Source organism: Cebus imitator, unplaced genomic scaffold (genome assembly GCF_001604975.1).
Source record: "Cebus imitator isolate Cc_AM_T3 unplaced genomic scaffold, Cebus_imitator-1.0 Scaffold222, whole genome shotgun sequence".
NCBI lineage: Eukaryota > Metazoa > Chordata > Mammalia > Primates > Cebidae > Cebus > Cebus imitator.
In genome coordinates, this window is record NW_016107537.1 from 3384934 (window position 1) to 3406390 (window position 21457).

The following is a 21457-nucleotide window of genomic DNA, read 5'->3' on the forward strand; positions in this document are numbered from 1 at the left end:
CTGGATGAACAGAAAGGGAACTGAACAATCCAGAGAATAATAAGCACTCACAGCGGCTGCCGCCCATCCCCAGAATCAGGGACAAAAGGGCAGCAAGGCTGATGCCCAAATCTCTAGAGGAAGCTGTCCCTGCCTTGCCAGTGGTCAGACCTGTGTGGTGGTGCTGGGAGACAGTGGCCACCTCAAAGAAAGGGCACAAGGACCTTCATCTCCAGCTGCTGCTGCTGATTCTGCAGAGACTGTGGCAAGTCCTGGAAAAGGCAGCAGGAAGCCCCCACTCCTCGCCTAACATCCCAGCCTCCCTCCAAGTCCTCCTATGCCAGAACCTAGCCAGGATCCCGCATCACACAGCAGAGAATCACTGGGAACCACCTGGCCTGGCCCCGCATCCTTGCCCACTCCAGCCCCTGTCTGAACTTCCAGCCCTGGTCTTTCCCTGGACCTCCAGTGGGACCATAAGCAACCTTCCCTGAACCGGTGGCCTCTCTCAGCTCAGCCAAGACAGGCAACCAAGCACACTGTCAGAAGGCCAGCCCACCCGGCGGGGTCCACAGAATTGATGGCTGCCCTGAAGGAGCCACCAGCTGCTAGCGTGGAGCCTAGCAGAGAGGCCCCAGGCAGTCTGACCCGCTGGACCCAGGGTGAGCCCCAGATAAGGAGACTTGCCAAATAGAAGTGCTGCTTCTTTCTGCCATTCCCAGGAGTTTTTTCCCTGGAGAACTTTCCCCTGGGCAGGGCAGATCTGTGGGAGTCCGTAGAGGCTTCTAGAGTGTTGTTCAGATTAGCAACATTCAGGGCAAAGGGCCTTAGTGGGGAGGAGCTCGAGGACTCTGGCCTTTGGCCCTCATCTCCAGCCTCTCCCTTGCCTCATCCATCCCTGCCAGCCAACCCCTAGCCTCAGGCCCCCTTTGCCTCCTGAAGAGACCAGCCTGTTCCTCAGTCACCACCTGGTCAGGCCTTCCCCATCTCTGCCAGAATGGATGGCTACTCAGGCCCCACACAGGCCCCGCCCATTGGACAGGGCCAGCTTGTACCCACGTTCCACAGCACTAGCTCCCTGTGTTATCACTTCCTGTCCCCTGGCCACAAGCTGTCCCTAGAAGGTACCAGCATGGCCCCGGAGCACAGCCTCAGTGGGCTCCCCATCCAAAGGGGCTGGATATCATGGGTCTGGGACTCCAGAATTTCCGACCTCTTTCAAAGAAGGCTGGATTTTTTTGAGCTTTACTTTTCTGCCTCAGCACTATTCACAGATTCCCCTCGCCAGCCTCCCTCCAACACTGCCCATCTGGACTCTCTCTCTGCCCTAGTGATGTTGGGGGAAGCATAGAGGGGAATGTGTATTTATTTGAGCACTTTCCTCTCTGACAGCATTTTTGTATAGTCTGTCCTATGTACCAGGGCCATGAGGCGTCTCAGGATGACAAGGGGTGCTAGTGGGGTCAGGGAGGAGGCAAGGTGGTGGGAAAAACCCTCCCGGGGAAGCCTGAGGGAAGGTTTCTCCATACTGGGAGAATTTCTGGGGCCTGGGAGGTGATGGAGCAGGAAATGGGTGAGGATAAAACAAATAAGCATCTGTCTCCATTTGGTTCAGGCTTCTGGCAGGAACGCCCGTCTGCGGCTGGGCTACAGTGGAAGACCCAGAAGGTGGCAAGCAGTGCCACCTTCATGGGCATCTATCCAAGGAGGCTGAGGCTGTGAGCAGCTAGCGAGTGGTGTGTCCAGCAGCTGCCTCCTCCTTTCTTAAGTGAGCCAGTGACATGTACTAAGCACTTGCTTTGTGCCAGGCTCTATGCTTTACTGTAGGGACAGAGACCTCAGGGCTCAGTCCTGCCTCCAGGAGCTCAGACTCCTGGCAGGAGGCAGGGAAGAGACAAAGAGAGACAATGAAAGTGGAGCATGACCCTAAGGGAAGTATGGCAGGAGGCTTGGTAGTCAAGGGTGGCTTCCTGGAGGAGGTGACACGGTCTGGTCCCTGCCTTTCAGGGTCTGGTCATAGATAGACTGGGGGTCAGCTGAGGAGATACAAGCAGGCAATCAATCAACCAGGACTAAGTGACCTGGTGCCTAATGAAGGGCAGGAACATGGTTACTAGTCACAAAATGTCTGTCGGCTCCTGAGGGGAAAGGAGGGAGTGGGGGATTACCCTGAGCCCGAGTCCAGGGCTCATCAGGCAACTTCTTGTGGGGACCTAGGGGCGTGAAGTGAATCCATGTACAGGGGCCAAACGGAGAGTGAAAAAGAGGATGCCAGGGTGGGTTGAGGGGGCAGGGAGAGTGGGGAAGCCCAGCCACAGGGCCACGGAGGGAGCAGGATGCCTTCCCCTTGCTGCTTTACAGACTTTTTGTGGCTTTGTAACGTACACAGGTAGATAAAAGGGAAAATATGCCTTCCCAAATGCTGGTTTAATTTTGTCCTCTTCCTTTTTTTTTTTTTAAGGGACAAGAAGGAAAAGGCCTTTAGACTTTGGATGGAAAAGAATGTTCTAATTTGTCCATTTTATGTGACATTGTAAATCTGTGCTGTTTGGTCAATAAAAAGTGAGGGCAGTTGGTCTGAATGGGCGGACATGGTCCTGGGGGAGGAGGAAGCTAGAACGGGAGGCCTGGCCCTGACTCAGGACTCCTCCCAGACTGCGCTTCCTGCCACTCTGGTGCTCCCACTTCAGGAAGGCCAGGCGCACTGCCAGTCCCATTCTAAGAGTGCTTTTGGGTACCAAGGACCTCCTTATATGACTTGCTCAGCCAGCAGCAGCTGCAGATTTCCCGCCAGCACTGTTCTCCAGTGGGAGACGGGACAGGGCCCTCACTGGAGGCCTAAGGGGCCTGGGCTGGCAATTTCCTGCCAGTCTTAAAGCCACAGAAATAGGAAATTCTTCCTCCATGAGTCAGGACCCAGTGACTCGGGATTTGGAAGTGCACTAGGTTGAACTGTGGAATGTGGAACTTCCATATAATGCTACTTGTTTTTGGGGTCCTCTTGGGGTGCTGGAGACAGGCCTGCCATACCCCTGCTGGGTATCTAAGGATGTCCCTCTGCCTTTTAGAGCCAGTATCTTCCTGTATTCAAAGCATAAAGGAGATAAGGACGGCTGCTCAGAAGGCTTCTTGAGGCTGCAGGGCCAGCGGCACAGGGGTGGGAGCAGTCGGCTGAAAGCAGCACCCAGGTGGGTTCTGGGTCTCTGAGCCACCCACAGGGAGACTTGCAGTCAAGTGAGCCCTGCCCAGGAGCACCCAGCACCGCCTTGCTGGGTCCCTGGCCTCTAGCTGTGGCACTTGGGGTAGCAGCACGCGTGTGGAAGACCCTAGCTGGGATACTGGGAGTTCCAGTCACACAGAGCCAGGACACTCCAGAGCTCCTCCCACTCTCCCTGACAACGGGCCTGTCATCTTACCACATTTCCCTTTACCGTCCTCAGTGGCTCTCTCTCCCACCCAGGCCCCTGCATTGACCCTTAGGCCTTGGGATGGTGTTCCTGCTGCAGCCACCAGGCTGGGGCCTGTGCTGGGCTGTGGTCTATCCATGGTACAGTGCTGTGAAGGAGAGGAGTGGTCCAGGGGCGGGCAGGAAGGAAGGCACGCTGGAGCAAGGGCTTACACAAGCTCATCCACAGAAAGAGAGATTTCCATCATAACTTTGTACATTACAGGCGGGTGTGGGTGTGTGTGTAAGTGAAACAAAAGATCCAGGATTTCCTATCCTGTAGACAATACACTCCTATACTTTATATCCTAGTCTGCTTAAGTTCTTTTTTTGTTTTTGTTTTTTTTAGAGCAGGATCTTGCTCTGTCTCCCAGGCTGGAGTGCAGTGGTACAAGTATAGCTCCCTGCAGCCTGGAACTCCTGGGCCCAAAGGATCCTCCTGCTCAGCCTCCCAAGTAGCTAGGACTGCAGGTGTGTGTCACCATGCTTGGTTAATTTTTTGAAATGTTTTCTAGAGACAGGATCTCACTTTGTTTCCTAGACTGGCCTCAAATGCCTAACCTCAAGCAATCCTACCTCAGCCTCCCAAAGTGCTGGGATTACAGGTGTGAGCCATTATATCCAGTCGGCTTTAATTCTTAATGCTGGTTGATAATCCACTAAATGGAGTTACAATCCGTGAATGAATCTCACTCACAGTTTGCCAGCTCCAGGGCTGGGGGAACTGGTGGAGGCTTGGGGAGCCTGGCATAGAGGCAGAGGGCGGGTGGCCTCAGTTTGGCCTAGGAGTTATGGGAGGCAGTGGAGTGTTTGAAGAGAGGGTGAGGGGTATGGGCGACCTGCACAGATTTGAATCCCAGGGGCACCTCAGCAGTGCTGTGAAAGGGCTGTGACTGTCACTGACCAGGACTGGCCTCAGTAGAAGGGAAATGCACTATCTATCTCATGTCCTTTGATCTGGGTCAGCACCTCAGTTGTGTCATCTGGGATCCAATCTCCTTCCATTTCTCTCCTCCTCCATTTCATAGCTCCAGGTTCACCACTGCACAGTAATGGCCAGAGCAAGAAAGGGACAATTGTGCCCTGTACCCCTTCTTAGGCACAAGGAAGACTTTCCCTCTGTCTTGTTGACCAGGACTAAGTCAAGTATATGTCCCTAGCTAGGGAATGTGATGAGCCTAATGGCATGGGCAGCTGCATCCCCTTACTGGTGAGAGCCTAAACCTCTCACCAGTAAGCCCAGCTGGGGAACTCATTCCGCAGAAACAGTTTATAATGAGAGAACTTTCCCTGCAATAGATGTTTGCTGCAGCATCATCTGTAACAGGAAAAAGCTGGAAACCCCCATATACCTTGACTAGGGCCTAATTGAGTAAATGAGGTTTTATCAACTTGATGGAAGATAATTTTGGCATTGAAAATACAGTGGACCCTTATAACTCCTGGATTCTGTATTTGCATATTCACCCACTGCTAAGATATATTTGTAACTCCCAAATTAATACACTTGGCACTTTCACAGTCATTCATAGACATGCTCAGAGCAGCGAAAAACTTGAGATGCCAGACACGTGCACACATTCCCAGCTGAGGTCAAGCAAGGTGACATTCTGCTTCTGATTTGAGTTCTTGGACTGTAAAGTGTCCTTTTCAAGGTCTCTTTAGTGCTGCATGTTCAGAACCAAACTCCTCCTCATGTTGGGTGAACAGAACCAAACTCCCAAGGGCTGCTGTAGCGGCAGGAACGTGGGCACATCTGCTTGTCAGAGCTGTGACTCTTGAGGCATTTTACATGGCAACTGTCTGATGGGGTCTGAAGCACAGCCCCAGGATAGGCCTTGCCTTGTTTTTTCCTTTCTCTTGAGACGGGGTCTTACCCTGTCACCCAAGATGGCACAAGCAAGGTTGTCTGCCTCCTGAGCTCAAGTGATCCTCCTCCCATCTCAGCCTCCCAAGTAGCTGGGACTACAGGCATATGCCATCATGTCTGGCTAATTTTTGTATTTTTTTTAGAGATAGGGTTTCATCATGTTGCCCAGGCTGCTTTTGAACTCTTGGGCTCAAGTGATCCCCACCTTGGCCTTTCAAAGTTCTGGGATTACAGTGTGAGCCACTCACCTGGCTGTATTTTCCTTTTAAGGGGTATGCATCAAAGAGCTGTTTGGACACCCATGTTCATAGCAGCATTATTCACAATAGCCAAAAGATGGAAGCAGCCCAAGTGCATATAAGCAGGTGAGTGGATAAACCAAATGTGACACACAAATGCAATGGAATATTATTCGGCCTTGGAAAAGACGGAAATTCTAACACATGCTACAACACGGATGAACTTTGAGGACATTATGCTAAGCGAGAAAAGGCAGTGGCAAAAGGACAAAGACTGCATGATTCCATTCATATCAGGTACCCAGAGTAGACAGAAAGTAGAATGGTGGTTCCCAGGGGCTGTGGGGAGGGAAGAGTGGGGAGTTGTTGTTTAATGGGTGCAGAGTTTCGGATCTGCAAGATGGAAAGCACTCTGAAGGTGGATGGTGGTGATGGTCACACGACAGTGTAAGTGAACATGAATACCACTGAACTGTACACTTAAAAATGGTTAAAATGGTTGATTTTATTATATGTATTTAACCACAATTTTTAAAAAGAAAGAGAGGTATATAGCAGACAAGAGAGCCTGGACTTAAACAGCATGCACCCTGCATACCTGAATGTGAGGGACGATCGTTTCCTTCATCCTGAAACATCACAGTGGCACAGGGAGCCTTCGGGGCATCCAGGTTCCCGCCGTGGGCAACGTCCCCGTGTGTCCTTTACAGAGCCCTTTCCTGCCTGGCCCGTGGTGGGACCAGGAGACCCCAGCTCACTTGTGTGCTGATGAAATGAGCTGCACCCATCTTGACTGGGGCCTTTTCCTCTCAGCCTGAAATTTTTGTGGCTTCGTAGTACAGCCTGTGATCGCCTGAGTACCAGGAAAGAGAAGGAGAGGCAAAGCTGTCATGAAAATTAAGACAAACAGTAAGAAAAGGAATTTAGGGCTCTCAGTACATGAAATCTGCCATGCTGAAGCAATGCCCAGCTATGCAGAAAAACCTGCCACGGGTACCCACCCCGGCACTCCCCCCTGCTTCTCAGCTCATCCGCACCACCCCAAACCCACACTTCTCAGCCATGCCCGAAGCCCTGACCACACAGACCTGAGACCATGCATCTTTTTGACACCTCCTTCCCCCTTCCCAGGGGTTGGTTACTCAGGCAGTGTCTGTCTCAGAACCTCTCGGTATGTAAGCCCAGCCCTTGCAGCAGCCCCTCGCCTGTCCATGAGGGGCTTCCAGCTGCTCTGTGCAGGTGAGCAGGCCCACTCTCCCCAGAGGCCATCCCCCATTCAGAATTCTCTAGTGAGCCTCCAATGCCCATACAGCTTCATTTCCTTTTTACATTTACATATTTTTTGTTTTGGATTAGTTTAAATATGAACATGGCGCTACATTCAGAACTGTCTCCAAGCCAAGAGGTTCTGCTCCTCCAAAACCAAGGCACTGACTGGCTGATTGGGTCTCATTCTGGAAATACTCTGTTTACCTGCAACAAATGGACATACACACAGACACTCACACATGCATTTTCTTATTTTTCTGCACAAATCATAGCACAGTGGATATACTGGTCTGTGCCTTTACAAACTCTTGGATTTTGTTCCACTTTGGGATATAGAATTTTCTCTCTTTTTTTTTGAAGACTGTAGAGTGTTTCACTTTGCAGACATAGTTGATTTAACTGCTCCCCTCTGGATGAAGGGGTCATTTCCTAGCTTTTCTGTAAGCAACAGGCTGCAATAAACAACAAATATATATATATATATATATATATATATATATATGTTTGTCATTTTGCTCATGTGCATCATTTGTAGGACAAATTCCATCAAGTGAATTTACTGAATTGAACAGTATGTGCATATGTGCATTTAATGTTTTGACCAATGTTGCCAAAATAGTAGTCGTTGATGGTACAGTTATTTAACCTGGAGGTGGCAATGAACTTCAACTGAGGGGTTGGAGACGGACAGACAGACAGACATTGCGGGTCTGTGAATCCCGAGATTTGTAGGCAAAAATTGTGTATGTGTATAGGTACATTTTTCTTGGTCACCAAAGCTTTCATCAACTCATAAGAATGATCTGTGCCCTCTAAATGTTATCTTGCCTACCCAGCTGATTGATCTTTCATCCCTCCTTCCCAAAAGTAAACTTCCTATCCTTTAGAGAGGCCTCTCTTGGACATTCCCCCCTCTGTGTCTTTCTCACGGAATGTCCCCTCCTGCCCTCTGCGCCATTCCAAATGGTTATGGCTACTATAGCCAACATTCGCCATGTGCCAGAGAGACTCGCCAAACCTTCACAAGAGCCAGATGATAGAGGGGTCAGTGAGATCCCCACCTCCTCTATTTGATGGACAGGGACACAGAGGCACAGAGAAGCTAAATGACCCGTTGGAATTCAAACCCAGGAGGAATGGCACTGCATGGTGCATGGACTGGAGTTGAGAATAGAAGCAGAGGGCTGGACTCAGGCTTTCTCAGCTTTGGCCACCCTGCCTGGGGAACTCCCAACAATGCAGCCTCCCTTACCTGTTTAAGCAGACTCTTTGGGGCAGGACACAGACCCTGGGGCTTTCTTGAAGTCCCCAAAGGGTTCTAGGAGCAGCAGGGCTTGGAGTGCTGCCTGGAGGGTAGTGCTCAGGTATGCATGTATTTGAAAAGCCCTTTACCCCCAGACCACAGCTTTGTTTTTTTTCTTTTAAAGCACTTTTCAAAAATAATAAGCATCCTCCAAAGGTGACAAAAGAAGTTTTTGTTTTATGTATCATTTTGAACTTGTGGATTTCACCTTAGTTGATGCATTCCAATCCATTGTAGCTATAGGAAGCTCAAGCAGTCCCATCTTCGGCCAGCAGGAGCCTGCTGAGCCCTTTTGACCAGACCTCAGGAGCCTTTGGAAATTTTCTCACTATTCGGCATAGTAACATCCAGGCTCAACCTCCCTCTCCAAACCTCGCATCAGCCCTTTCTTCCTGGACTCCAATCTGGGTGTTGTTACCCCAATTATATTCAAGTTCTTATCCAGCTTTCTAAACCCGAAGGAGCTCTTCTCCATGTTCTGGAGAAGAATGGGTTTTAAAAACCTATTGTTAAACTCCGTCTTTCCTTAAGAAGTCCTTTCAAGTTTCAATTCAGACTTTTGAAAAATTTATATATGACTGTGTGTGTTTGCTTATAAGAAAAGGTTTCTGCCAAAGTTGTGCTTGAAATCTACTTGCTCTAAATGGCTCACTGTAATCAAATATTTCTCCACTTTGAGGGCCAGCCCCAACCATTGACAATATCTCCTGCTCTGAGGAAACACAAAAATAAACATTAAGATGGGGAAGCAGTTTAGGCCACCAGGAAATGTGGAAAGCTAAATATGAGCTTTAAGAACAAGTAAAAACAAATATGCAAAGTTTTCACATCTGTAAAGAATCTAACCTAGACTGCTTGAGATAGAAATGAGATAACAAACTTTTCTGGGTTTAAATCCACCTATAGTCCTTGGCTCTGGTCCCTCTTACTGTTTAGGAGGTAGAGGGGTGTGGAAATAAGAAGTGAGTAATATTCTTCTGCAGAACATTGATCATACAACACTGAAGCCATTGTAGGAAGGTTCCCATGATGTTTGAATAGATTCCCAAATGATCAGAGGCCCCTGGCCTGTTGTGAAAGGTAGGACAGGGATTCCTAAGCTATAGCTGGATACTGGAGAGAGGAGGCTGCTGATGGGCTCCCTGAGACTGCAAGTATGGTGTCCCCATCAAGGCCCCTAATGCTCCTGACAGACTTTGGCTGAGTCTCTAGCAGACCACCCTCTGGCGCAATCTAGGAGCCTCTATCTGGCCCTGACCTTGGCCTTGAAATCTGGTTTTTGGGGCAAGAACCACAAGTGTCCTACACCATGTCTGAGTCCCACCCTGCACTGCTTGTGTGACCGCAGGCCCCAGTCCCCTCGGTACAGTACTACCTCATGGACTGTGGCAAAGATTAAATGCAGATGTAAGTAACATGCGTATGGCTGTGTCTGGCCAGGGAAGCTTCTGATGGCAAGAGGGAGACTGGGACCCCTCTGCAGGCACTGACTGGCAAGATGGGGCTGAGGCACCCTTCCTGTCCCCATGCCTGGCACAGGTGAGCTGGCAGTAAGCAGTGAAAGGTATCAAATGGCAGTTCTCTGGTATTTCCATGGGATTTAGAATTGTTGTGTGGACTAAATGAAGCAGTCTGAGTGAATGCATTTTATAAACTGTAAAATACCTGGTGAACTATTGATAACCAGCATTGTTTGGGTGCTGTTCATGTGCCAGCATTTTAATGTACTTCTCTTGGCTTGGCAGGGAGGTCGCTTGGCAAGTGCCTTAAAGCTGAGCCCTGGTACCTTTCTGAAGCATCAGCAGCTCTTGTAACTGGGATTGACAGGCAACAGCATAGTTGAGGGGGAGCCAGAGGACAGCAACTTTCATCCCTCACCACCCCCTCCCTAGGACAAGCTGGCCTTGACCCATTCTCCAGCAGTCTCAGACCAGTCCAGGACTTCCAAAATTCATTTGGATATTGATTATTAAGGGGGAATTTGCTCCCAGACTGGTGCTTTAAGAGGCAGCCAGGCTGCTGGAGTTGTTTCTGTAAAGCTATGATTGTACTCCTTGCTGAGGAGTCTGTGCCTTGTGGTCAACTTCCTGTTCTATTCTGGCTTCTCATCTCCTTTTCCCCTTTTCTCCTTAAGCCCATGAATACTCCATAAATTCAAAGACAACAGCCAGACAATAGCAAGTGGAAGCCTCAGAAGGGAAAGGGTGACATACCCATCTCTATGTATTGGCCAGTTGTAAGATAAGAACTGCCAGTCCCAGAAAGCCAGGGATTTATTTTGGAAAGCAGAACTGAAGTTGTGTATCTTTTGGCTGAGCTACCCAGAAGAGAGTGAAGGCAGGTCACAAGTGGCTCATGCCTGTAATCTCAGCACTTTGGGAGGCCAAGGCAGGAGGATTGCTTGAGATCAGGAGCTTAAGACCAGCCTGGGCAACACAGCAAGACCCTGTCTCTACAAAATGTAAAATGAAAATTGACTAGGTGTGGTAGTATGCCCCTCTAGTTCTAGCTAATTAGGAGGCTAAGGTGGAAGGATCATTTGGTTTCAGGAGTTGGAAGCTGCAGTGAGCCATGATTGCACCTCTGCACTCCAGCCTGAGTGACAGAGAGAGACTCTCTCAAAAAAATAGTGAGTGAAATTGTTTGGTCAAGAAAGTTTCTAATACATCATTCAGAACTGAGCTACCTCCACAGACATGAGCTTCCCATCAAAATTCACTGAACAAAAGATGAAACAAGTGAAAAAGAATGGAAGTTAATGGAAGCCACAAACTGTAGAATCAAGCTATTAAGTCTCAAGTGAATGGATTTTTCAGGTATTGAATATAGAATGAATACCAAGCAGGAGTAATAAAAAGATATTCACATCTCAACACATTGTATCATTGTTTCACAAACTATAGAATGCCAAAGACAGAGGGAAGACTAAATACAGCCAAATAACAAATACAGATTTCTACAAAGCAAGAGTTCAACTGACAGCTGACCTTTCAACAACAATGGAAGCTAGAATACAACAGAATAATATGGAAAAATATACAACACAGTGGAAATATATCTTGGAAGTGTGGAGAGAAAATAATTGTCAGGGGAAATTTAAGGACATTTTCTAATAAATCAAATTGACTACTACCCACTGACCTTCCCTAAAGAGACTACTAAAGGATGCATTTCAGGAAGAAAGAAAATTATCTCAGAAGGAAAATCTGGGATGCAAGAATATCTTCATGACTCAAAATAGAGAAGAATTTCTTAAACTTGATAAAAAATATGATAAAGAAAAAGATTGACATACTCAACAGCATTAAAATTATGGGCTTAGTTAATCAAAGGAAACCATAAAGTATGTGAGTGCTAGCAGCATATATTTGCAGTGTTTATGACAGTCCATGAAATCCACACTATTAGCAAGAATTCATATGAATCAATAAGAAAAAGAAAAATCTATTTAAAAATATTTCACTGACCAAAAAAAAAAAAAAACTTTACAGAGGAGAAAATATTAATGGCTAACAAACATACAAAAATAAGCTCTATCTCATTAGCAAACAATTCCACAGTGTCAGTGAGCAACAGGGAATGTGCCACAGCATGATGTGAGGTTAGTGGGGTGAGGGGATATGGTTCACTGAGGACTCCACGTCATTTTTAAAGAGACGGTCACTACTCATTCCAGCCTACTCTGGCCTGAGAAATGGGTACACTGTGGCCAGAATCATGGATTTTTAAAGAGATGTCCAAAATCTGGACTTTTTTTCATGTGAAATATCCTGTTTTAAATGTTGACAACTTATTCGGAATTGTTTAAAAGTGTATATGCCAATACTGCTTGAGCCAAGAAGGCACATTCACAGGCCAGACTTGGCCAAGAGTCCCTCTGTTTGCAACCTCTGCATTAACCCCTTGAATTTTCTAACAATAGGACCTGACTTTACCGTGACTCAGAGGGGCCAGACTGACTTCCCCATTTCCCTCTTGGTTCCCTCCTAACTTCACCTGAACTTCTGCCTAGAGACAGAAAAGAGACCCCCTGCAAAGGGAAACATGCTCCACATTAGCTAATGAAGTTCCTTTTATGCTTTTATCTTCCAGATATTTGGGTTCTGGGTATGGATCCTGGTAGCTGCCACCCAGGTAGCAAACCCATTGCTGCAAGGATGGGTGATGTATGTCTCACTCACCTCATTTCTCATCTCCCTGATGTTCCTTTTGTCTTACTTGTTTGGATTTTACAAAAGATTTGAATCCTGGAGAGTTCTGGTAAGAACCAGCAGCATGGCTCCTCCTGGTGGATGTCCTGGGTTGGGTGAGGACAATTGGCCTTTCCGGGCAGATAGGGATACTGGGCTAGGCTCCTATGGAACCAAGACTTTTTATCTTAATATGTTTACTACCAGGCCAAAATGAAGACATTTCTCTGCAAGAGTAAAACTTTCCTTGTATTCCCCTTCACTGCCTTCCCTGTTAGGAGAATATACAATGCCTTGTGATAAAGCATATTCTGTTGTGTTTCCCCTAAATTTTCTTCCTGGTAAAATCCTTGGAGCAACACTGAAAAAAACGCTAGTAGGAAAAATATCACTCTAGTCTCAAGGCTCTATCACAATCCCTGTGACAAATTATTTCTTCCATATCCCACATGAATTTTATACATACATATATAAATTATACTCTACAAATAATTTTGGATGTAGATGCTTTCATTTAATATTACATCATTAATTTTTATGTTGTTGTATAATCTCAAAAAACCATTTAAAAGTATTCCATGTTGAACAATTGAAGACATATTTAAAAGTACAGAATATTGTATTATAGCCGTCATATAGCCATAACCCAGATTCCAGTATTATCAGGATCTTACCACATTTGTTTCATCTAGCCTTTTTCCCCACTAAGGAATTTTAAGGCAAACTCCAGACATCATGTCATTCTATTCCACATACTTCCGTATATTTCCCAAAAAACCCCACAAACTTTCTGACATTATCACAAATATACAAAGGTAACAATTCCTCAGCATACCTAAGACAGTATACAGTGGTCCCCCCATCTCTGGAGGATAAGTCCCAATACCACAGGGAATACCTGAATCTCAGATAGTACTGAACCCCGATTATGCTGTGCATGCACTTCTTTTTCCTTCTTTACAATTTCACAGAAAGACAATTCATTCTTACTGTAGATCTTAACAACCTCAGCGTATTTTTTTCTTTCCTTATTAAGTTGAAAACTTTCACTTTTTCACTTAAAGAAAGCACTCTGTGACTTCTCTTTGGCACATCCAAGTTGCAAGCATCATTACTTTTGCAATTTGGGGCTGTTATGAAGTAAAATAAGGATTCCTTGAATGCAAGCACTGCAGTACCACAACAGTTGATCTGATAGCCCTGATGGCTACAAAGTGAATAACATGGATGGCATAGGCAGTGTGGATGTGCTGGACAAAGGGATGATTCAGGTCCCAGGAGGCACAGGGTAGAACAGCACGAGACTTCATGATGATACTCAGAAAGGCACACATTTAATTGTTAATTTCTGGAATTTTTCATTTAATATTTCAGACCAAGATTGACATTAGATAACTGAAACATACTGATCTTTATTAATCTGCCATTACTTACAACATAGATATTACATTTAAAACCCTGTGAATTAATCTATTCTCACACTACTATGAAGAACTACTTGTCACTTGGTGAATTATAAAGAAGAGGGGTTTAATTGACTCATAGTTCCTCATGGTTAGGGAGGCCTCAGGAAATTTACAATCATGGTGGAAGGTGAAGGGGAAGTAAGGCACGTCTTACATGGCAGCAGGAAAGAGGGGGGAGGGGAATGTGCCATACTTTTAAACCATCAGATCCCATGAGAACTCATTCATCATCATGTGAACAGCATAGGGGAAACTGTCCTCATGATCCAGTCACCTCCAACCAGGTCCTTCCCTTGATACATGTGGATTACAATTGGAGATGAGATTTGGGGGGGGGACAAAGAGCCAAACCCATATTATTACACCCCAGGCCCCTCTCAAATCTCATGTCCTTCTTACATTTAAAGACACAATCATGCCTTCCCAACAGTACACCAAAGTATTAACTTATTCTAGCATTAACCCAAAAGTTCAAGTCCAAAGTCTCATCTAAGACAAGACAAGTCTCTTCTGCCTATGAGCCTATAAAATCAAAAGCAAGTTAGTTACTTCCAACACACAATGAGGGTACAGGCATTGGGTAAATGCTTCCATTCCAAATGGGAGAAATTGGTCAAAACAGTCTTCTGGCCCCATGTAAGTCCAAAACCCAGCAGGGCAGCCATTAAATGTCAACACTCCAAAATCTCCTTTGACTTCATGTCTCACATTCAAGTCAGACTGTTTCAAAGGGTGGGCACCTAAGGCCTTGGGCAGCTCCACCCCTCTGGCTCTACAGAGTACAGCCCCTGCAGTTGCTTTCACAAAGTGGCGTTGAGTGCCTGTGGCTTTTCCAGGTGTCCAGTGCAAGCTGTCAGTGGACCTACCATTCTGGGGTCTGAAGGATGGTGGCCCTCTTCTCACAGCTCTACTAGGCAGTGCTGCCGTAGGGACTCTGTGTGGGGGCTCCCACACCACATTTTTCTTCCACACAGCCCTAGTACAGGTTCTTCATAAGGGCTCCACTCCTGCAACAGACTTCTGCCTGGACATCCAGGCATTTTCATACATCCTCTGAAACCCTGGCAGAGGTTCCAAAACCTCACTTCTTGCCTTCTGCACACCTGTAGGCTCAGCACCATGTGAAAGCTGCCAAGACTTGGGGCTTATATCCTCTGAAGCAATGTCCCAAGCTGTACCTTGGTCCCTGCTGCTATAGCTGGAGCAGCTGGGATGTAGAGTGCTGTAACCCAGGACTGCACAGAACAACAGGGCCCTGAGCCTGGTCCACAAAATCAATTTTCCCTCCAGGTTTCTGAACCTGTGATGGGAGGGGCTGCTGTGAAGATCTCTGAAACGCCCCAGAGATATCTTCCCCATTGTTTTGAGGCCCCTCATTACTTATGCAAATTTCTGCAGCTGACAGCTTGAATTTCTCCCCAGAAAATGTGTTTTTCTTTCCTACCACATGGTCAGGCTGCAAATTTTTCAAACTTTTATATACTGCCTTTTTTTTAAACATAAGTTCCAATTTTGGACCATCTCTTTGTGAATCCATATGATTGTACACTTTCAGGAAAAGTCAGGTCACATCTTGAATGCTTTATTGCTTAGAAATTACTTCTGCCAGATACCCCAAATCATCTTTCTTAAGTTCAAAGTGCCACAGATCTCTCAGGCAGGGGTATAATGCCACCAGTCTCTTTGTTAAAGCATAGCAAGAATGACCTTTATTCTAATTCCCAATAAGCTCCTCATCTCCATCTGAGACCACCTCAGCCTGGATTTCATTGTCCATATCACTATCATCATTTTGGTCAAAATCATTCAACAAGTCTCTAGGAAGCTCTAAACTTTTCCACATCTTCCCGTCTTCTTCTGAGTACTCCAAACTGTTCCAACCTCTGCCCATTACCCAGTTCCAAAGTTGCTTCTACATTTTCATTTATCTTTATAGCAGTGCCTGACTTCCAGTACCAATTTTCTGTATTAGTCTGTTTTCACTGCTATAAAGAACTGCCTGAGACTGGGTAATTTATAAAGAAAAGAGGTTTAATTGGCTCACAGTTCTGCATGGCTGGGGAGGTCTCAGGAAAATTACAATAAATTACAGCAGGTAAAGGGGAAGCAAGGCATGCCTTACATGGCAGCAGGAGAGAGAATGAGAGAGGGGAAATGTCACACTTTTAAACCATCAGATCTTATGAGAACTCTCTCACTATCACAAGAACAGCATGGGGAAACCGCCCCCATGATCCAGTCATCTCCCACCAGGTCCCTCCCTCAACACATGGGGATTACAATTTGAGATGAGATTTGGGTGGGGATACAGAGCCAAACCAAATTACACTGTGGAAAAAAAAAAAAAATAGCAGAAGTCTGGGGGCTGGCTGCCTTGTTTGCTCATTCTTTACAGCTATGTAGCCAGAGAGGAAAGTGCGCACCTGAGTGACATGTCCATGTATGGCTCTACTCTGCGTTTCCAGGACAGCCTGTACCATGGGACCACTGGCATCCTGTACATGAGTGCTGCCGTCCTGCAAGTACATGCCACAATTGTTTCTGAGACCCTGGACCTGAAAAACTACTACATTAACACAGCAGCCTCGGTGAGTGGGCTTGCCATGGACAGCAGTTTTGGCTGAAGGATGTCTAGTGCAGGAGGCTAACTCTGCCTTGTGCTTTATAGACTCTGAGCCCTCAAGTGGAAGGACCCATGAGGGCAGGGGAGAGGGATGTGTGTCCCTATAAACATGTGCACCCACGTTCAGGGGTCCTCTCTGACTTTCTATTCATCCCACCCTCAGCTTTCCTCTCTCTTAGACCCTCTACACTGTCAGCAGAGTTTTGTTTTTTTTTTCCAAAAAGCAAATTGGAACAGGTGTCACTTTCCTACTGAAAATCCTTCAATGGCTCCCACTGCCTTTGGAATGGGACCCACATCCCTCAGCATCACTGAACTATTCCAGTGTCCTTTGTGTCAATCACAGTAGCCTACAGGGGTAATGTATGGCTGCAGGACCCCAGGCGAGGTGGTCCAGCCACAGGGTGGAGAGAGCAGGCTCCCCAGGCTTCAGGTCCCCTGGAACCTCCTGAGTCTGCCTCTCACCTGCCAGCTCTCCTCTCCTTCCCTTGAAGGATGGCGCCCTCACATGGCAGAGAGCTCACAGCGACACATTCCTCCTTTGGAATGTGTATTAGTCCATTTTCACTCTGATAAAGACATACCCAAGACTGAGCAATTTACAAAAGAAAGAGGTTTATTGGACTCACAGTTCCAGATGGCTGGGGAGGCCTCACAATTATGGCAGAAGGCAAGGAGGAGCAAGTCACGTCTTACATGGATGGCAGCAGGCAAAGAGAGAGCTTGTGCAGAGAAACTCACATTTTTAAATCTATCAGATCTTGTGAGACCCATTTACTATCACAAGAACAACACAGGAAAGACCCACCCCCATGTTTCAATAATCTCCCACGGGGTCCCTCCCACAACATGTGGGAATTATGGGAGCTACAAGATGAGATTTGGATGAGGACACAGAGCGAAACCATATCAGAGTGGCCTGACCTTCCTGAATCCTACCTTGAAAACTTCCAAGGAAGGACTCCAGCACCAAGGCTACATCTGTTCCCATCCCTGGATCAGTCACTGTGGCCAGAAGATCCCATGTTAGCCTGGTGGCTCTTGCAGGCTCATGTGGCTATGGCAGGAGGAAGAGGTACATGGTGGGGTGTTGTCATGAGAGTAAGGATTCGGTTCCAGGGAGCACTGTGACCCTCTGAGGTGGTCACAAGATATTTCAGCTGCCTTCCAGCCTGTCTGCCTCCCTTCCCTCCTCATCAGGTGAGTTTAACTTCCTAAACTTGCAAGTCCAGCAATGGCCCCTTGGGCCTTCCATGGCCCAGCCTGTCCCCAGCATGGCCCGCTGCTGCTCACCCATGGTCAGCTGCCCCAGCCACACCTCCCTCCTGGCTGCCCTTGAGCACACAGATATGCGCTTACATGGGACCTTGGCAGGGGTAACTGCCTGGTGGCTCCTGCCTCCTTCTGTCTTCTTGACAGGGCCTTCTCTGATGCCCCCTCCCCTGAGACCTTGGCATTCCACTTTCCCCTTCCTTGCTTCATCTTCTTCCCACATTTACCTCCCTCTAGCCCATGTATATGCTACTCATCTATCTTGTTGCTGCTTCTCATCTCTCAAATGTAAGCTCCATGAGGGCAGAAATTTTTGAATTTTTTTTTCACTGTTATAGCCACAGTTGTTCTTGAAGGAAAGTAGGTGCTTAAAAAATACTTGTTGACTGACTGACTAAATATGGAGTGTGTGAGTGAACAGTGGGGCAGATTGGGGCTGGGATAGTTGGCAGGGCCCAAAAGGTGTTGAAGGTGATGGCCCCTACCCTGAGAAAAGCAGAGCCATCACACAGCTTCAACACGGTCCTGTGTTCTCCCTATGAGTGAGAAGTGTCCTCACTTGTCCACTTCTGCCTGCTGTGCCCAAATCATGGAGCAAATTTGAGGGGCAGGGCAGGCAGAAGTGGACAAGTAAGGCTGTGAGGAGTCCTCACAGGGGATGCTGGTGGCTGAGACAAGGGAGAACAGCATGTCCCAAGAGCTAGGCAAGGAACTCAGTAGCCTTTGGGGTGGCTTTGCACATGGCTGACAAGGGAGGCTGGAGCAGTCGAGGGCCACAGGTGTCAGACTTAGAGAGCAGGGTGAGAGGAGGACCCTGGGGCCCACTGGGCTTGTGAGGAAACATCAGGTGCTCAGTGTGAGCCAGGAAGAGCTGGAGGCGGTCTGAACATTCACAAGGAGCTGACAAGCAGCCGCTCGGAGCGAGCCAGTGAATGGAGCTGTAGGGGTGGTCAGAGCAGGGGTTTGCTGGAGGTGGACAGAGGAGAGCAGGTCTTGGGCAAGAGGTCAGTGTGGGATGTGGGCCCAGGGCCAGGGTGGAGGTGAGCCTGCTTCACAGACAGGTGCAGATGAGGTGGAGACTGCAGTCAGAGCAGGACACCAGCATGGCCGCAGGGACGCCCTGATAGAGAGGAATTGGCCAGGGGTTGCTGCCCTAGACCAGGCAGGAGGCAAGGAGGCAGGGTCATGTGTGGCCTCTTGGGCAGTGGGGCTGATGATCCCTGGGGAATGGGCAAGAGCTGGTACTGCTGTCTCTAATAGTTCCTCTCTGCCTCCTTCCAGTTCTTCGCCTTTGTCACCACACTGCTCTACATTCTCCATGCCTTCAGCATCTATTACCACTGACACGCAGGTGCCAGGCCAAGGGGGGAAATGCTCTTTGAAAGCCCTGATTATTGGTCCCCCAAAGCAGCTTCCAACGATTGCCATCTGGATGATAAATAGAAGATCCACTAAAAAGTCCTCGGGATTAAAAGAGCGTCCTTGCAGACTGAGAGATGACACCACATTTTGTTTGGACATTCAAATTCACTCTACTGAATAGGAGGAAGCTTTTGTTTTACTTTTTTCTGGGAAAAAAACTGTCTTTTGGAATTATCTGACCATGAACTTGCTCTTCTAGAAAACTCACATCAGAGCCCTTACTGTTGAGAATCCCAACGCCACTAATGTCAAGCCTGTTTGGGGATTTTGCCTCAGCTGTGGGGTTCCCTAGAGTAGGTTCAGGGAGAATATTCAGTCTGATTCTCTTAAAATTGAAGCGGTGCCATCAAGGCCTTCAGATGTAACGCAGACGCACAGATCTTGTTCCTGATCCTTGTTCATTCAGCCTGTGCTTGGGATCCATGGTCCCGAGTTCCCGGGGAGGCTGACAGGGTCAAGCCACCCTGCCCACCCTGCTCTCACTTCCCCTCCCCTTTCCTCTTCAGCTTTGGGATCCAAGGAAAATCTGCATGAAGCCAATTTTGAGGGTAGATTTGTGGGGAAAATAAATCATTATACAGTAAGACCTGGGGCTTGAGGGGTGGGGAGTGGAGAAGGAAGGGCATAGCCTTGCTCCTCCATGAGTCTGACATCTCAGGAACTGCGCAGCTGCCAAATGCCTGGGTCGGGACTCAAGACCCCACCTTTTAGGGACTACAAGATGCCTGGTTCCTCAGAAAATACCCTCAGGGAACAAGTCAAAAATGTTACGTCTATGGATTCTCCTGGCACAACCACATTGGAAGAAAAGGCTACTGCATCATCTTAGTGGGGAGTGAAGGACCCATGTCCCAGGTACCGAGCTCCTCCACCTGCACTCACCCCTCTCACATTCTTTTAAGCACCCGGTGGCCCTCTAAGGCCTGGCATAATGGTGGCGCCCATTGAGTTGGACCAGGGCTCACCAGGACCTCGAATGACAAAGTTGTGCACACTGAAATATCAAATCAAGGTGCTTGGTTTTAAAGTAAATGTTTTTCCAAAGAAAGCTGTGTTCTTCTGCTGACCCAGACGAGTGGAGCACAGCCCTGTCATTGCACGTGCCTTCTGTCATTTGGAGTGAAACAAATTATTATGAGAAAGGGATTTGTCTTAACTGACTTGAGGGCTTACAGTTTTGTATCAAGCTTTTTCCCTTCCTGGGGTTTGTAGGGGCAGGGACAGAACTACAGGAGTCACGGAAAAGAAAATTCTAGCTTCACTACTGCTCACTGCTCACTTTCTGATCACTCTGATACATTTTTTTTTCTTTTTTTGCATCCCAGTACCTTGAAAAGCCCCCATGTGTCTCTCCTTTTGTTGCCTGGCAGCTGTCTAGGATCATCACTGTTTAATATTAACTAAGTAGCCACATGCAAATAAAAGTTGTTTGTATGGTAAAAAGTAGCAGCTGGTCTTCATCTAGTCAGCATCTAGAACTGGCTGTCAGGTTCTAGGTGCTACTGGCAATTTCACTAAAAGCACCCCTGGAGCATTTTGCAGCCCAAGTTCTCCAAGGGTGGGAGCCCAGCCTACCCGGTCTTGCTTCTAGGGTAATAGCAAAGGGAAGTCACATTTGTCTCCAGGGCTTTGAGTTTATGATGTCATTTGTACCTCAATAAGGACAGTTTGGGTGCAAGTTCCAGAAGCCAAACACACAGCTTAGGCCAAAATGGGAGTGCACCAGTATGGGCTGGGGATGGCCAGGCAGGAATGGCATCTTGGAGAAGACTGGGGAGCAGGGTGGCATTCCTTGGGGGCTGTGGCAGCCGAGGTAGGGCAGGGAGGGGACAAGCCAGTGGGAGGAGAGCTGGCCCCTGCATGGCTTTCTGAATTGGTCATTGTCTTCTGCCACACTGCAAGGCTTGTCCAAGTCTCAAGAAACACTGGCCTCCCATCACGTATGCAGACACTAGAGCTCATCCTGGGCCCCTGGAATCCACTTGCAGCTGTTGCAGTGCTGCTGCCTCCCTGCCTTGAGGGGCAGCTCTCCTCTCAGCATAGGGGTCTCCCCAGGCTCTCATCTTCTGGAGAGAACACTCCGAGGCTCTCTGCAGCCTCCACAGAGGCCCCAGCAGGAGTGGGCTCTGGCGTGAGCTTCACAGGCTTTTTCCTTTCCAGGCTCTGCACCTGTCTTTCCAACTGGAGTTCCCAGGATCCTGCACCCAAGTCTTGTCTCAGGGTTGGCTTTGGGGAAACTTAGACCCAGACATCTCACAACCATCTCCTGAGGCCCCAGCACATGCTGGGCACTGGGGGTGCAGTACACTGAGACACAGGGTCCCACCAGCCACACCAGTTGCCCCACACCAAGCAAGCGGCTCTGACTTGCAGCTTTGT

General features: G+C 47.8%; 1 protein-coding gene across 2 annotated transcripts in view; it reads left to right on the top strand.

The window, feature by feature from the left end:
- Positions 1 to 20520, top strand: part of MALL (mal, T cell differentiation protein like) — a 34286-nt gene extending 13766 nt beyond the window's left edge. The window contains exons 2-4 of one of the 2 annotated variants that reach the window (XM_017496687.1): positions 12198 to 12365; positions 16227 to 16349; positions 18938 to 20520. In XM_017496687.1, coding sequence (XP_017352176.1) covers positions 12198 to 12365; positions 16227 to 16349; positions 18938 to 19000 — 354 coding nt within the window. In that variant the 3' untranslated portion in view covers positions 19001 to 20520. The remainder of the gene's footprint in view (positions 1 to 12197; positions 12366 to 16226; positions 16350 to 18937) is intronic. The other variant, XM_037727196.1, reaches the window with a different exon arrangement.
- The last annotated feature ends 937 nt before the right edge of the window (positions 20521 to 21457 follow it).